The sequence below is a fragment of the Notolepis coatsorum genome (assembly GCF_963971535.1).
Source record: "Notolepis coatsorum genome assembly, chromosome: 5".
NCBI classification, from domain to species: Eukaryota; Metazoa; Chordata; class Actinopteri; order Aulopiformes; family Paralepididae; genus Notolepis; species Notolepis coatsorum.
Genome location: NC_140169.1, coordinates 196,107,917 through 196,125,992, shown reverse-complemented (window position 1 = coordinate 196,125,992; position 18,076 = coordinate 196,107,917). Strand labels below are relative to the sequence as shown.

The window sequence follows — 18,076 nt, the reverse complement described above, 5'->3', positions numbered from 1 at the left end:
ATCACATTAGTTAGTGAGAGAGAGAGAGAGAGAGAGAGAGAGAGAGAGAGAGAGAGAGAGAGAGAGAGAGAGAGAATCACGTTAGTTAGTGAGAGTGAGAGTGAGAGTGAGGAGAGAAGAGAGAGAGAGGAGGAGAGAGAGAGAGAGAGAGAGAGAGAGAGAGAGGAGAGAGAGAGAGAGGAGAGAGAGGAGAGAGAGAGGGAGAGAGAGAGGAGAGAAAGAGAATCACGTTAGTTTAGTGAGAGAGAGATGAGAGAGAGAGAGAGAGAGAGAGAGAGAGAGAGAGAGAGAGAATCACGGTTAGTTAGTGAGAGAGAGGAGAGGAGAGAGAGGATGAGAGAGAGGAGGAGAGGAGAGAGAGAGAGAGAGAGAGAGGAGAGGAGAGGAGAGAGAGAGCGGAGAGAGAGATAATCACGTTAGTTAGTTAGGGAGAGAGAGAGAGAGAGAGAGAGGAGAGAGAGAGAGAGAGAGAGAGAGAGAGAGAGAGAGAGAGAGCGAGAGAGATAGCGAGAGAGAGAGAGAGCAGAGAGCGAGCGAGATATATCGCAAATCTACCTTGTTGTTAAGTTGACAGCAGGCAGAAGCCAGGGCTTGATAAAGTATATCCACTCCATTGTCCAGACTGTGTTGATGTCCATTGTCCATGCATGTCCCTCCACACTGCATCCATATATAGCTTGTTGTTAGCCAACAAGTACTGTGTGAGCTAACAACAAATAGCTGCATCACAACACAACAGCATAAACTCACTTTGTTTTAATTGAAACGTGGTCCAGCCGGAGGGCTTGATAAAGTGTATAATCCGCTGTTGATGATGTATATCCAGACCACTGTCCACTGTCCAGACTGCATCCGCCATATAGCTTGTTAGCCAAGTGTTAGCACAACACAAGTACTTGATTTCTTTGTCCATTTCCGCGTCAAACAGACTGCAGAACTACCTGGCGTTCTATCGCCATGCTCTAAGACAAACTCTAACCTTCGAAAGAAACTTGCAGTCACGCTCTAAGACAAATAGCTGCATCTCACAACAACACAACTATATCTACCACCTAGGAAACCTAGAATTGGAACATAGAAGTGGCGTCGGCCAATCAGAGAGCGTCTCCGCGAAATGCGGCTACGAAAAAAAAAAACTGAAGTCGGCCAATCAAAGAGCGTCTCCGCGAAATGCGGCTACGGAAATTCTTGACGCTGCTATGGATGCTTGCCTAGACCGCTTCAAATCGTGCCCGGTTTCCAACATAATACATCATATTTCAACGCACAGCGCGTTATGCACTGATTGGCTGCGACGGATACAGCGATGACGCACTCAGAGCGTTATTGCGTCTAGCCCGGGCGAGAAATACGGCTAGGAGCCGCTAGGAGAAATGCGGCTATGCTCAGTGAGTCACTTCCTGTTCAGGAAAACGATAATTTTTTTTTAATATATTAACGTTATATTGTGCATTGGAAACACAAACATACTTAAAATGAGTAAATATTATTCATTTTAAACATGTTTATATTATTTATAGGGCTATAAAACAAAAAACAAACAAAAATTTCTTGTTCTTCTCTATTTTAACCAGGGTTCACCAGGGGGGTCGGCGCCCTAGCGCCCCTAGTGGCGAGCCGCCACTGCTTCACTGATATAATTACTTGGCCAGTTTGTTATACTGTATGCAAATTAAAGTTAAAGTTAAAAAGAAAAAAATTTAAGATTACAAGTTACAGTATATTTTTTAAATGGTTGCAAATGCTAAATTAAAAAATGTTCCTCTCTCTCACATTGTGACTGTCTCTGGCTTTTTTGGAGAGCCATGTCACTTCTTTTGGGCTTATTTCATAGACCTGGTTGCTTGTTTGTCTCGTGAGATCTGGCACTGAAAGTAATGTTAGCCAGCAGCCAGTGTTGAGGTGGTGTGATTAAAGACAGGAGCAGGACACCAAACAAAGCACTCCATGGAGTTTCTTGTACCCTGGTTTAAGACAAACTACTGCTAAAGAAGCTTCGCTATCAGATTATCACCACTGAGATATTAACCCTGAAACCCAGATGTGTGGCTTCGGAGGCATAATGCTAACTAATGCTGCACTAATGGGCATGTAATGAGACCAACAGGAACCATAATGTCAACACATGAATGTTTAAAAACATTAAAAACACAGAGAGAGAGAGAGAGAGAGAGAGAGAGAGAGAGAGAGAGAGAGAGAGAGAGAGAGAGAGAGAGAGAGAGAGAGAGAGAGAGAGAGAGAGAGAGAGAGAGAGAGAGAGTTTCTACTGCTGAGGCGATACTGCTGGGGTCATGCTGCACACATATTACTACAAATCTAAAACCTAAGAAAAAGAGGTTAAATGTTGGCCCTATTTTATTCAGGCCATTTATTAAATACTTTTGTTTTCATTGATATTTGTATAAAAGTAACAATTTATTTGATCGAAGATCATTTTCAATACCATAGGCTATTTTTTTATCTTCACTGACTACAACAACTGAGCCAGAAGAAGGCACGCATGCACAAATTATGTTAAAACTATGAGGTACTGTACTGTACCTCCGCCTGATCTTCTAGGAAATACCCTGATGTTTAAAGGCAATAAATCCCATTGTTATAATTGCCACAGGCTTACCCTAGACAAGCTGTTTAAACCCCCATTAATGTCCACAGTGGAATTTTATAATTTCCTTTACGGCACGTAAAGTACCAGCTGAGCTAGTTCGATGTATGAGGCTATGGAGTTAACGTCCTTTTTTCTATGGGTTTCATATAGGGATGTCCGATATTATCTGCCGATATTGGCATTAAAATATAATATCGGAAATTATCTGTATCGGTTTTTTAAAAAATTATATGTTTTCTTTTCTTTTTACATTTATTTAACCTTTATTTACCCAGGCAAGCAAGTAAGAACAAATTATCATTTTATTTATTGTCAAAAGTATGCATAATGTTGTGTTAATTCCACAACAAGAGATATGTAATGTTAATTACCTGAAATTATTCCGTTTTTGGGGGGGGGGAAACCCTGCATATATATCGGTATCATTTGATATCGGTATCGGAAATTAAGAGTTGGACAATATCGGTATATCGGATATCGGTAAAAAAGCCAATATCGATCATCCCTAGTTTCATACATTCATGACTATATTATTATGTTAAACCTTTGGGTGCCGTTAACGTAGAACTACGATTCTGTCACCCGACGGTTGAGTGCCGGAAAAGTAGATCTACGTTTTTCTCACTGTATTTATTTTATTCGCTATTGCCATTCATAATTCAGCGGGGCACCTTGTGCATACTGTTCTGAGTGTGTCTGAGATTGCAGACGGTCAATACCGCCGCCTACCGCCTTGTGGCAGCTACTGCACTCCATTAGAAACTATATGGTTTGTTATCTGGACCGATCTGAGCCGTGCAGGCGGGGTTTAAATACTCCGGCGAGCCAAGCGTTCACCATCATACATCTACGAGGCTAACTAAATGGCAACGTGATAAGTGGATTCCACTAAAACGCTATTATCGCGTCTTTTTCCTGGGATTACTAAGAATCACCCAAACTATATTCATATTAAAAACGGTATAAAACGGAAATGTACGGATGAAAAAATTATCTGTTTTTTGCATGTTGCCCAGAAGAAACTCACTGACAATCGACGGTGTTATTAGACCCATAGCTATAATATAAAATATAGGTTTAGCTCTACAAACAATGTGAGCGTTTACATGGGGTTAATGGGCGGCAAGGCCAGATGCACTTCCCGGAAGGGGCGTGGCACTCAATGTGTTAACACTTTGGCTGCCAGGAAACGTGTTTACACGTCATTGCCGGCCATGCTCAAGTTGCCGGAGGACGCTTTACAGCGTCCTTATATCAATATTTCAAAAATCTGAGATCGGATTCATATGTCCCCTCCGCTGGCCTGAGATCCACCAGGAGGACCCACTGAGCTCTCTGGCGGTTCAGGAGCGCCATCTGGTGGCCGATCGGCGCAATCGCTTAACAGGAAGCGGCATAGAGGTTGTGCTGGACGTCCGTATTACTTCCGGGCACTCGCTATAGGTCCCGGCATTCTAGCTCGTCACAATACACAGTGATCGATTGCCAATAACTCGATAAACAACATGATTTGGACGTATATACCATTATACAAGCTGGAGATGGACCGGGTAAATCTACATCCCATAATGATACAATTTCTACTCTACGATGATCGCCCAACGGCGCGCGGAGACTGGGGTGAGTTTTAGCGTGTAACGTTACCGTCTTCGATACTAACTGCTATTATCAACATTTGACCCACATTAGATGATTGGTATAACGCTGCCCACGGAATTATAAACGCCCCCTAGCCCATCCGGTCAACATCAGATGACGTGTAGTAACTTCTAGAAGTACGTCTAGTTGGAATTTTTTATATCGCGCTGATTGCCATAAAACTGTATTGCATCATCAATATAATGCATTTGGGGCTATAGATCACGTTCTGGAGAAAGCTGCAGAAAGAGATGAAAACATACTTATACATTAGACCATACTTTACTATGAATATGTGAATGAAAAAGTTTAACGTTGCTACACAATGAACAATACATATAGGACTTTGAATGGGCCCTAATAATGGCAATGTAGCAATAGAATTTAAAAAGTTATAGCCCTGCAAAGAAGGGGAATTTCTCCATAGACAAATAGAGCTGGCAACCTATGGTATATCATGAATTTAGCCTTAGGCAATCAAAGTGTTAAGGAAAAGGCCCACATATTTTTTTCTGTTAGAGGTGGAAACACAACATTTGCTGTGAGAACTGTAAACACCTGTTTCACATATTTATAATGCCTTAATTGGTAGACAAAGTTTAAATCTTTTTTTTTGCATACAATTTATAGTATGATACAGAAATAGCTGTATCTTAAAAACTGTTATATCAAATGCTTGGTACCGTTGGATTCATAACAAGTTGCATTTATTTATTTTTTTTTAATCTTTTTCCCCCTCCTTTTTCCTCCGATTTTCTCCCATCCCAATGTTAGTCGTTATGCCAATTCCCAATCCCCTTCCTGGTCGCTGCGCACTTACCCCCCACAGTCGGTCTGGGAGAGTGGAGGCTATCACATGCTTCCTCCGACACACGTCTAGCCAATCAACCGCTTCTTTTCACCCGGCAGCGCGGACTCTCACTGAGAGGGTGTAACGTGTGGAAGGATCACACTACCCCCCTTAGATCCTATCCGCGCTGAGCAGGCACCCCGACCGAACTGTAGGAGTCGCTGTTTACAACAGGTGAATCCAGCGTCTCCGGTGTTGGTGACAAACGCAATCTCCGCTACGCCACCTGACCGCCTATAACAAGTTGCATTTTAATAATAGGTGCTTTGATTCACGCTGATATTTAGCATGTCAAATGATTGTTAAACTTATTTTTGCGTTTTTGATAAATATGCCTTAATTGGTACGGCAAACGCAATTTTTTCGTTTATAGAAATAAATCGGCAGGACTTTTCTTTATCATGATACATATAGTGGTCGAGCCATTCATGGGAGTAGTGCTGGTCTGTGACACTAAGTGAGGTACAGAAAAAGATAGGTGGATAACTGGATATATACACATTAAGAAACGTGGCTCGACTCACAAGAGCACTATCTTCCTGCCGAGGTCCTGACTGTGCGGGAAGGGAGAGGGGAAGGCCTGCTGGGTGAAGTCGCTGTAATTCTGTGACGTCTCTCCCTCTCCTCCTCCCTCGGGCTCCGGCTGCTGCTCCCCCCAGGTGGGAAGAGTCTCAACCTCCACAAACTGAGAGCGGGCACCCAGAGGATCCATTTCTGGCGGTCACAAAGCGACTCTGCTGCAAACGGGGCGAGAGAGAAAGACACTTCAGGCCTAACAAAAATAATAGTTGGTTTCAGGTTGGTTGTCAGTTTGGCCCATGGGTAGGTAGGGAATTTTTTATTTTTATTTTTTTATTTTATTCTTTCCCACGGCGACTATGGATAGGGAATTTCTTTATTTAATTAACCCTTTCACTGCCACACGACAGAAGGTTAGCCCTTTACTATCACACAACCGACGGCGATGCTCCATCATTAGCATCATTAGCTCCGCGGATGCGGAGCTAATGATGCTAATGATGGAGCATCGCCGTCGGTTGTGTGATAGTAAAGGGCTAACCTTCTGTATTGTCACAGTGAAAGGGTTAACCGGCTGTCGTGTGGCAGTGAAAGGGTTAAAATGTTCACAACAACATGGATGCATGTACTCTGCCAGCATGTTTAATATCCATAATACTAAATGTTTGACTAAGATTTCTATGAAACTTTATTCTAAAAAAAAAAAAAAAAAAAAAAAAAAAATGATTTTTTTTTTTTTTAATATATAATTTTTTTTTAAAACTCATAAAATATATTGGGTCGCACCTAAATCGGCAGGGTCGGTCGGCAACCTGAAACCAACCATTATTTTTGTTAGGCCTCAGAGACTTCACCCGTGTGTTGGTGTTTGAGTCTCTGTTACTCACACAATATTCACAGGGTCTGGTCAGGGTCTATTTTTTATTTTATAATAAAGCCATAACAATTAATATAAAAAATACTATGTTAACAGATGTTAACTTTGTCTCAATTACAAGCAATTCTAGACAGCATATAATGGTTAATATTTATTTACCAAGTGCCATTTACCTCTGCTAGCTAGATCACATTTATCAATACAAGTGCTATTTGTTTTGTGATCAAATGTGGTGTCTGTAAAAAAAAAAATCCATTATAATCAAGACATGAATGGAATAAATCATGTTTATCTTGAATAAATGTGATTGAAAAAAGGTGGAGGCAGACAGTGAACCTTTTCGTTTAATTTGACTAACTGTACTTGTTTTCACCTACAATTTCCACACGTAGTGGACCCGAACACCATGTATTGCAATATATATGTACTGTAGGGGGAGGTGCACGGTGTGCACTCAATGAAAATGTGTTCTTATTTTACATGTTCTTCACATAAAATGAGCCATGGGCCCATGGCCAATGAGTCTCAGGTTGAAACAAGAATTGCATCATTTCTCTTTTAGTAAACAGTGAAAACGGGTCCCACAGACCAGAACACCACACAATGGTTAAATGTGTCCAATGTGGAGAAGAGGCCAAGGGGAAGAGAAGAGACATCTGTATTTCTTTCCCACAGACAAATTTGCTTAACCATTGGCATAATGATTGAGCTATTTTTAAAAGATGACAGTCCAAAGTCCATAAAACCAATATCTTCTCTTGTTTTATCATCTGATGAGGGATCCATGAAATTATAACATTTGAATTTGCAGCTAACACACTGACAAACCAGAGCCACAATTCTGACTTTTCAGTAAATGAGGAAATTATGATAGTTGATCCCGAGACATACGATTGAAGTATGATACACAAGATATGAGTCACATCTAACTTCAGTCAAACTAGCCCATGATTGCTGCCAAACATACAATATCATCAACCTCAGCTTGATAGGCCCTGGGTTGTTACATACCAAGACACAGTACAAGGGTATTCCTTACAAATCAGAAAGAAAGATGTTTCAGATGACTGGACATTATAAACACCTGGATCTGGGTATAGACGAGACAACCGTTGTGTGTAGACACGACGATGATGACAAAACCAACCCCCTCCAATGTACAATCCCCCCCCCCCATCCAACCACCTCCAGTGTACAGTTACCCCCCCACCTACCCAACCTCCTCCAATGTACAGTTTCCCCCCTCAAATGTACTCTCTTTTTAGACTTTTTGTATCATAAACAGTACTGTATATTTGTAGTATGTCATAAATGTCTAGATGCAACAGTACTGTCTACCTGTATGTCATGTATGTCATATGTTATGTTGAATTGAAAATGGGGGACCCTGATGTAAACAAGACACAATTCTTTCTCTGATCTGCATTGTGTGTATTGAGCTGCACTGTATTGTACCCATTCTGCAATCTGTTAATAACATTTTTCAATCAATCAATCAAACTGGGATATGGAAAGCCCAAAAAGTAACTCGGTTACTGTCATACCGGGTATACTAACTTATATATTCGAGGTCGGAATAACATTAAAGATCAACTTGTGCGCTGGCATTACAGATTCAAAACGGGACAATCAAATACAAAAACTTCGATTTGACTAAGTCCAAGTTATCGACTAGTAACGACATATTGTAGCTGTACCAAAGTAACTTATATAGAGTGGCTCTGATTGTAAATGTTCGGGTCGGAAATTAGGGTGGAACCTCTTTATATATCCATCGCCAGAGGGAGAACACACTCGCTCCTATCGATCATCTTGTCGTCACCCACCTAGCGAGTCGTGCTGCTCCTGCTGTCAGTCAGTCAGGGGGACGGTGTCCAAACACGCTGCTGAACTCAGAAGACACCGAGTTCCTCCTGGTTCCCTCACTACTAGTCTAGTTATAGCAACAGTCACCGCTCTCACATCCACGGACCCATTAGCTACAAATCTCTAAATTAGCCAACGTTACGTTAACCACAATTTAGCAAAGCATGCTAGCTTAGTAGTCAGCTGTTGTAAGCATAAGCAGCCATCGATGCACAGGTTCCTGATCAGCTGACGCCACAGTCACGTCGAGATTGAAGGAGGAAAAACAACACTTCCGGTCAATCGGGGAAATCTGCAGAGCCGCAAGCCCAACGTCTGGGCGGAACCCAATAGTATGCAGCTGCAGAACGTCAGACCGCAGCGCTTACAAGCCCCGCGCTTACAAGCCCCGCACATAGCAACCCCTCGCTTCCATTGGCTGATTTTGGTCACGTGATTTGGGTCCCAACCAATGGCTGAGGTCCCCCGCGCTTAGATACCCCTCGCTTCCATTGGCTGATTTGGGTCACGTTGCACTGCGGGATTGATTGATTGAAAACTTTATTAACAGATTGCCGTATGATTTGGGTCACGTTGCACTGCGGGATTGATTGATTGATTGATTGATTGATTCATTGATTGATTGATTGAAAACTTTATTAACAGATAGCCGAATGGGTACACGTGACCACCACAGGCCCTGATTGATTGATTGAAAACTTTATTAACAGATTGTAGAATGGGTACACGTGACCTGACCGATTGATTGATTGATTGATTGAAAACTTTATTAACAGATTGCAGAATGGGTACAGTGACCGATTGATTGATTGAAAACTTTATTAACAGATTGTATAATGGGTACAGTGACCGATTGATTGATTGATTGAAAACTTTATTAACAGATTGCAGAATGCAGTACAGCTCAATACACACAATTGTTAAGGGGTTGCAGACCATGCAGTACTGTTACATTTGTGACATACAGTAAATATATACAAGGGGGAGGGAACTGTACATTTATGATGAATTGAAAATGGGGGACCCTGATGTAAACAAGACGGAAGTCTTTCTCTGGTCTGCATCCCCTTAACAATTGTGTGTATTGAGCTGTACTGCAGATATATTTCAATTGCCTTACTTATTTACATAAGTATTATAGGCCTACAGCAGTATTGTACAGACAGTCTGTGTGAAGTCTGTGTGGTTATCCAGCTGCACAAAGGCAGAGCAAGAGGCTCTACAGAGGGTGGTGAAGGCGGCAGGCAGGATTGTCGGGACTCCTCTATCAAACATCACCTCCGTCTTCACCTCCCGCTGCCTCCACCGCTCCAAGTGTATCATCAAGGACCAGTCTCACCCAGCACATCACCTCTTTCAGCTCCTTCCCCCAGGGAGGAGATACCGGTCCATACATGCCAAGAGTTCAAGATTTAAGAACAGCTTTTTCCCCCAAGCAGTCAGACTGTTAAACGCTCATTGACTGTCCCCTCACGTGCACCATGCACTTACCTGGACTTGATAATCACTGTTACCACTCATCATGCACTTTATTTAAAATATTCTGTTATGTACAGTGTTATATGTGTTATGTGTTTCATGTATGTATATATTGTACTACGGTCTGTGGGAGCTCCCCTGAAATTTCACTCACGGTCATATAAGAGTTTTAATGTAGAAGGTTTTATTAATGAAATGTTGGGTATAAACTGGGAGGAGGTATGTTGTGAGGATGACCCAGAGGTTGCACTGGACTTATTTATGTCAGAAACAAATCAGCCCCATGGATAGATAGTAGCTTTTAATGAATTTTAATGAATGAGAGAGACATACTGTAGCCAAAAAAGCATCAGTGTGTTCCAGTTCTGCAGATGACAGACAAAAGTACCGTTCCTTACGTAATCAAGTCACAAAGTTAAATAAGGTGAGAAAAAGGGAATATTTTAAACCATGGTTATATGATGTGAGAAATGATGGTAAAAATCTATGGAATGTTTTAAATCAAATTATGGGTAGAAAATCCAATGTCTGTACACCTTTTGTTGAGTCATATGGAATTGTCCTAACCAAACCATGTGATATTGCCAACCATTTTAATGATTTTTATGCAAGTAAGATATCTCAGCTCAGGCAGGGAATGCACATCTCAAACAATACAAAATCAAATGACATAATTAAGAATATCATAATGAAAGATAAAGGGTGTACATTTGATTTTCAACAGGTTGAGGTTAGTGATATTGAAAGGTTACTCCAGGCTCTACCTGACAGCAAGTTAGCTGGCACAGACAACTTGGATAGTAAATTATTGAGAATTACTGCTACGATCATAGCAAGTCCAGTGTCATATTATTAATAGATGTATACAAGTGGGACTATGTCCAAAGAGATGGAAGGAGGCTAAGGTTACTCCTTTACCCAAAGACTGTGTTGAAAGATGCGCCCATTTTGTTTATAAACTTTATATCTGTTAGTGTTCTTCTTCACTTAGTTTCACGTAATGTTTTGGTTGCACAAATCACGTGACCCAAATCAGCCAATGGAAGCGAGCGGCCGGAGGACCTCAGCCATTGGGTCCCCAAATCACGTGACCCAAATCAGCCAATGGAAGCGAGGGGTATCTAAGCGCGGGGGACCTCAGCCATTGGGTGGGACCCAAATCACGTGACCAAAATCAGCCAATGGAAGCGAGGGGTCGCTATGTGCGGGGCTTGTAAGCGCGGGGCTTGTAAGCGCTGAGGTCTGACGTGCTGCAGCTGGAAGCATCTCCATTGTACTCGGTTGGGCTTGCGGCTCTGCAGATATACCCTACTCCTTCCTGTTGTCGATGGATTTAGGGATGTGCGATAAAAAAAAAAAAAACTTTATTCACCCAACACGCAAAAGCATCCAAGGCCAGGGTTAAAGTAACGCGACCACACACACACAAGAAACAAAAGAAAATCTTAACAAAAATAAATAAGTACAATAAAAGAACAACACTTGTGTTCGTTGTAGTATCTTAATAGAAGAGACCGTGGTAGTGCTCAGTTGTGCTTTATTCACAGTTGGTATTAATGCAGGTAAACAGTGAAACCGCAGGTAAACAGTGAAACGGTGAAACCGCAGCCAGTCCCTCTGGCTGCTACCTTACTCCGCGGCGCTTCTGGTTAACGTAACAGTAACCAATCATAAGCAAGACACGTGACACATTAACATTGGGAGTTGTAGTCCTACACTACACTACATTCGTTAGTTAGAGCTATTGTTATTTTCACGAGCTCTGTGGTCACAGGCTAAAGCAATAGATCGTGATCGAGTGAAAGCGATAGGTTTCGTAATCGACATTTTTTAATACACATTGTTCGTATTCTATTTTAATGGATTTTTAGCTTTTTGTGTGTGACATGTGTGTGTAGAGATAAGTCAGTGGTAGAGACCAGAAAGACAAAACACTGAAAACAGGCCACCGCAACACTTCCGGGATTCTGAAATCGGGGAGGAGATAGCGGGGAGCAAATTAATGAATGTGGATGAGAGCCGTGATGTAAGTGGTTGCAGCTACGGCTGTGGGGGTGCTGGAGACATGATCGAATATACTTTTATGCACCTGAGTTTCCTGAACACGGCGCGACCCATTCCTATTCGATCAGAACTAAATCGGCCGAGATCAAGTCCCTTTTCCAGCACCTACTCCCCATAGACCACTACACTTCCGCGTTACATTGAAAACTGTGATGGGTCGGTCATGAGCGACTCGTTCATAAGAGCCGATTCATTGCCGTGAGCGTGAGTCGAATCGCTCACGTCTGGCAATGAGTCGGTTCACGCCCCCCCCCCCCCCCCCGGCACGCACACAGACACACACAATGAACTCAACGGATATCGTCGATCGGGGGCTCAACTAGAGTCTGACACGTTTCTATGAGAAACTGAATGAATCCTTACTACCTATTGACAGGCATTGACACAGACAACTGAATGAATAGCATACACTTATTTGGTTGCCACATTCATTCGAGCGTCATCTCGCGCGTCCAGACTCCATGGGCACTCTGCGCATGTCCAAGCGGAATAGGTGCTTTAAAATGGGCTTTTTCTCTGCCGATTTCGTTCTGATCGATTAGTTATGGGTCACGCGAGATGACGCACGAATGAATGTGGACTGTTCCATCAGAGGGGGGAGCTTCTGTGGTAGTGTGAGTGGCTACAGACCACTGCACTTAAATATAAACATTAGTCTACCTGGAGACTCAATGAGGTAATTGTAGATGTCGCCATAAGAGCGTCTGGCCATTTAGTGGGATAATTTTTTCATTATCCTGTTCGGCTGAAAGGACACCGAAGCTCCCCCCTCTGATGGAACAGTCCACATTCATTCGTGCGTCATCTCGCGTTGTCCAGACTCCGTGGGCAATCTGTGCATGTGCATGGGGAATAGGTGCTTAAAAATGGGCTTTTTCTCTGCCGATTTAGTTCTGATCGATTAGGAATGGGTCGCGCCGTGTTAAGGAAACTCAGGCGCATAAAAGTCTATTCGATCATATCTCTAGCACCCCCACAGCCGTAGCTGCAACCACTTACATCACGGCTCTCATCCACATTCATTAATTTCCTCCCCCGCAATCTCCTCACGAGCTCATTGTAACGCGGAAGTGCAGTGGTCTATGCTCCCGTCGCAGGAGGAACACGTCATCACGGTGGAAGCTGGTCGCAGGAGGTCACGTCATCACGGTGGAAGCTGGTCGAAGTTAGCTAGCAGCTCTTATACACAGGTAAGAAGACAACTAGCCTCATTATAGCTGAACTGTGAAATGTTTTAAATTGAAGAAACTAAGAGCTATTTAGCCGACAACATATTTAAATACATGTGAATGTTGGATTCTGTTTTACACTAGTGCTGGTCAGAAACACCACCACGTGGGTTTATGACTACCCGGTGTGGAAAAGTTAGGCGTGCACGATTTGATACATGTGCAATACTGGGTAGGCGGGGTTTCCCCCCTTACTCAACTGACGCATTGGTAAAAGTGGAAACTCCGCGCACCCCATCCAGCCAGGCTAGGAAAACACACGTTCCTGTTATTTTTGCTCACTGTCAACGTTGCACCGGACAAACGTCTTGTTTTTAACACTTGTTGTTGTCGTTTGCTAGTAATAATTCACAAAATCACCACCATGTCCATAATACTGCCCACTTTCAAAACCACTCTCAAAGAGCACCAACGGGAGACTGCAATTCGAAACTGGCCCCTGTAAATGTCCTAACCCAACCCCCTCCTCTTTTTGTACCACAATTCAGTACTGTATTTGTAAATCTGGTATGTCATAAATGTATAGATGTAGCAGTACTGTCTATCTGTATGTCATATATGTTAAGATGAATTGAAAATGGGGTACCCTGATGTAAACAAGACGAAAGTCTTTCTCTGGTCTGCATCCCCTTAACAATTGTGTGTATTGAGCTGTACTGTATTGTACCCATTCTGCAATCTGTTAACATTATCAATCAATCAATAGTGTCTTCACAAGGACTGTGGCCATGGGGTTGACCAAACAGTACCTGCGCTATGTCGCCAGCGCGGTGTTCGGGGTTATAGGGAGTCAGAAAGCCAACATCGCCTTCGTCAAACTTCGAGGAGGCGAGAAAGGACGCTATGTTGCCGCGGCCGCGTGTGAACATGTCTTCATCTGGGATGTACGGAAAGGAGAGAAGGTGAGATGATAAAATGATGACTCATCCAGAGTGTGATATGTTTACATCAGAACTAGTTATGGAGGCAGTCTAAGTCTTCAAGAAACTGTAATAACTAGTTTGACAACAGCATCTGCTCTTTACTGTTATCTATCACATTTGGCTTTTCAAGGACATGACAGTCGGGTAAAACGCCAAGTTAGATGTGTGGAGGTTGGCAGTTACACCACACACACACACACAAAACAAATTGCCCCCCGATTAAGCTTAAACATCACAACCTATTTCTGTTTGCGTGCAGGTCTTGATCCTACAGGGGAGCAAACATGAGGTAACCTACCTTTGCCCCTCCCCTGATGGTGTCCACATCGCTGTGGGTTACGAGGACGGCGCCGTGCGGATCTTCAGCCTGCTGAATGCCGAAAGCAACGTCTCCTTCAGTGGCCACAAGTCGGCCGTCACTGTGATCCAGTATGACATGCTCGGTGCCAGGCTGGTAACTGGGTCAAGGGTAAGTCACTGTGGGAAGCTAACACCAGACACTAGCCAAACATTATACTGTGTGCAACGGTGATAATGGTTGTTGGACGCAAAGATACAGTAGTTAGTCACTTGGTCCCAAATCCAACTAGAGGGAGGAGAAGGAACCCAAGACAGTCAGTACAGGAAGCAGAGGCAGCTCTTAGGTATACAGATATTGTAGGTAAGGTGCAACAAGGCCGGGGGGCTAGGGCTCAGCTTAGGGGAACCAGTATGGAGTACAGCAGGTCCCACAGAAAGGAGGAAGCTGGTAGTGGAGCAGGTACGGCGACAAGAGGAAGTAGTGAAGTGTACTACAAAGTTAACTAAGGCTGTGTCCCAGGTTAATCAGGGACAGTGGATGAAGTGGGAAAGTGTAGAGAAGAGGAAGATTAGCTGGACGGACCTGTGGAGTATGGAGGAAAATCATACAATTCCTAATAGGAGCTACTTATGATGTGCTGCCATCACCACAGAACCTAAAACAGTGGGTAGATTGCCTGGTGTTCAGAGATGGCAACTTTGAGGCATATTATGTCAGGCTGTAAAACTAGTCTTTCTCAAGGCCGGTATACATGGCAAGATAACCAGGTTTTGAAATGCTTAGCGGCCGGATTTGAAAGTAGAAGAGTACACGTCAATTCAGAATGTAATCGGATGGAGAGTGCAGCCATTAGTGCCAGTAGTCTGGTGGCAGACAGTGATTTGCACTCTGAGAAATCTAAAAGCCCTGTTTGGAAATACTTTGGATTTTGATCAACTTGTGGACAGTGGAACCTCGAGACAGAGTTGAATGAAAAAGTAAAACGTTCCTACACCCTGAACAATAGCTAATCGATGTTGAATGGGCCATAGTAATGTCAATTTAGCAATACAATTAAAAAAGTTATAGCCCTGCAAAGTAGGTGAACATATCCATAGACAAATAGAGCTGGCAGAGGATGGTTTAGGATGGATATAAGCGTGGCAGAGAAAGGGTTAATATAAAATGCAAACAAACCTTTCTACAAATCTGGTAGAATAATAATAATAATAATAATAATAATAATAATAATAATAATAATAATAATAATAATAATAATAATAATAATAATAATAAACATGGCTGGTAAATGTATGAATTAGCCACGAGGCTGGGATATGAAAAAGGGAATTTCCTGCCCTAGTTTGAGGCTTTAGTGACTTTGATTTCAAACCATTGAAATAACGAGGCAGAAGTTTACTTTATTTTATGGAGCTGTAATGGAGGTTGCTGTTCTGCCTGTCACCACTAGATGCTCCCCTATACTACGGAATGGAAAAGCCTGTACCTTGTGGAATTAAAAACAGACGTAGACCAGGGGTGAAAATCTGATATCAACTTTGGGGGGGACATTACATTTTCTCAAGAGAAATTCCTGGGACACACACCAAAAGTAGTGCTGTAACACATAGCCTACGTTGTAATATGTTAACACTTTAACTGCCAGAAGACAAGTTTAGGCGTCCTTCCCCGCCATGCTCAAGTTGCCGAAGACGCCGTAACTCATCTTTGATATCAATATTTCAAAAATCTGTGATCGGATTCATATTTCCCATCCGCTGGCCTGAGACCCACCAAAAAGCCCCACTGAACCCTCTAGCGGTTCAAGAGCGCCATCTGGTGGCCGATCGGCGCAATTGCCTAACAGGAAGTTACTTGGACGATGTGCTGTTCACCCATATTACTTCACAATACATAGCGATCCGTTGCCAATAACTCGATAAACAACATGATTTGGACGTATATACTATTATACAAGCTGGAAATGGACCGGATATTTTTACATCCCATAATGGAAAACTGTCTACCCCACGCTGATCGCCCAACGGCCCGCGGAGACTGGGGTGAGTTTTAGCGTGTAATATTTCCGTGTTCGACACTAACTGCTATGATGAACATTTTACCCACATTAGATGAATGGTATAACGCTGCCCACGGAATTATAAACGCCCCCTCGCCCATCCGGTCAACATCAGATGACGTGTAGTAACTTCCAGAAGTCCGTCCAGTTGGATTTTTTTATATCGCGCCGATTGCTATCAAACTGTATTTGATCATCACTATAATGCATTTGGGGCTATAAATCACGTTCTGGAGAAAGCTGCAGAAAGAGATGAAAACATACTTATACTTTAGATCATATTTTAGTATGAATATGTGAATGAAAAAGTTTAACGTTCATACACCCTGAACAATACATATAGGACATTGAATGGGCCCTAATAATGGCAATTTAGCAATAGAATTTAAAAAGTTATAGCCCTGCAAAGAAGGGGAACTTCTCCATAGACAAATAGAGCTGGCAACCTATGGTATATCATGAATTTTGCCTTAGGCAATCAAAGTGTTAAATGTATATTGAGGAACAGAGTTATTTTGTATGTTAGAAGAGACTTTTAAGTTTAAGTCAAGCACTTTGATATATGTTGTGTTTAAGTCAAGCACTTTGATATGTTATGTTGACTGTTTAAAGGTCAACCTCCACGTTGTATTTTTGTTCAATAAACAATGTGGACTAGGCCAACAGTGACTTTCATGAAGAATTGGAAAAAAAAGTATTGAAATTGACCCAGTTTTAGCGTTTTTATCAAAACATTTTGTCTGCCCAACACAATCACCACGCACGTGCATATTTTAATCAATGGTTCATAACGTGCGCGTGTAATGTCGTCACAACAGGTGCAGGGCACCAGGGGGCTCACCAGGGGTCGCTGAGAGTCACACAGCTAGTGGCAGGCCGAGAGCCTTGCTACCATAGATATATGCTTGCTACTACTAGCCGAATGAAATGTATCTGTTTCACCTCACTATTGCTCCGTGATTATAGCCATCCATCCATCTCTAAAGCTAACCACTATTTGTAAAAGCCACAACCACGTTACCATATTGTCCCACCCAATCCCTTTTAAGCTTGGCCGACTCCTCTTCATCCAGGTGTGATTCCTGAATTAGTGCAATATCTGCCTTTTTTTGTTTCAAGAACGTCAATATCTTCTTTCTCTTAATGGGATGATGACATCCGTCTATATTCCACGATATTATTTTAATCAGCCCCATATTTCTCGTAGTGCATCTCCCCTGTGCAGTCCATGACGTAGTCTAGTGCCTGAGAGTGTGAAGGTATATATACAGTAGTATAGCATACAATGAAATAAAAAAGAACATATAAAAACATAGATACACTTCCCCCCCCCACATTTACCCAAGCTACGTTCGATATGACCCCAGATAGAACAGTCGTACCGAGGGTGAAATCGATACTCACCCATGCACCTTGGTCCCCCTCGACTAACAGAGGAGTGCATACAGCACGAGGCAGATTGCCCAAAACTGTGCCCCTATTATCTTGTAAACCCTGACGTAACGTATGGCTCACACTGTAATCTATATACAGTGCGATCAATTCAACTGAACTTGACAAAACGGTAACGTTTCCAAGCATTAACATTTGTATATCTTTCAGATATATCTTGGTACATTGTAACTTCTATGACATAGCCATGATGGCCTGTGGTTCATTTCGT

General features: G+C 42.5%; 2 protein-coding genes across 3 annotated transcripts in view; one reads left to right on the top strand and one right to left on the bottom strand.

Moving 5' to 3' along the window:
* gdap2 (ganglioside induced differentiation associated protein 2) overlaps positions 1 to 8,571 on the bottom strand; it is a 183,708-nt gene extending 175,137 nt beyond the window's left edge. Inside the window, exons 1-2 of one of the 2 annotated variants that reach the window (XM_084314771.1) lie at positions 8,319 to 8,571; positions 5,621 to 5,833 (exon numbers count right to left, since the gene is read on the bottom strand). In XM_084314771.1, the coding sequence (XP_084170897.1) occupies positions 5,621 to 5,808 (188 nt within the window). In that variant the 5' untranslated portion in view covers positions 5,809 to 5,833; positions 8,319 to 8,571. The remainder of the gene's footprint in view (positions 1 to 5,620; positions 5,834 to 8,318) is intronic. The other variant, XM_084314772.1, reaches the window with a different exon arrangement.
* A 4,402-nt stretch (positions 8,572 to 12,973) lies between these two features.
* The window catches only part of wdr3 (WD repeat domain 3), a 91,053-nt gene continuing 85,950 nt past the window's right edge, over positions 12,974 to 18,076 (top strand). Inside the window, exons 1-3 of the mRNA XM_084315209.1 lie at positions 12,974 to 13,091; positions 13,837 to 14,032; positions 14,313 to 14,522. Coding sequence (XP_084171335.1) covers positions 13,859 to 14,032; positions 14,313 to 14,522 — 384 coding nt within the window. The 5' untranslated portion in view covers positions 12,974 to 13,091; positions 13,837 to 13,858. The remainder of the gene's footprint in view (positions 13,092 to 13,836; positions 14,033 to 14,312; positions 14,523 to 18,076) is intronic.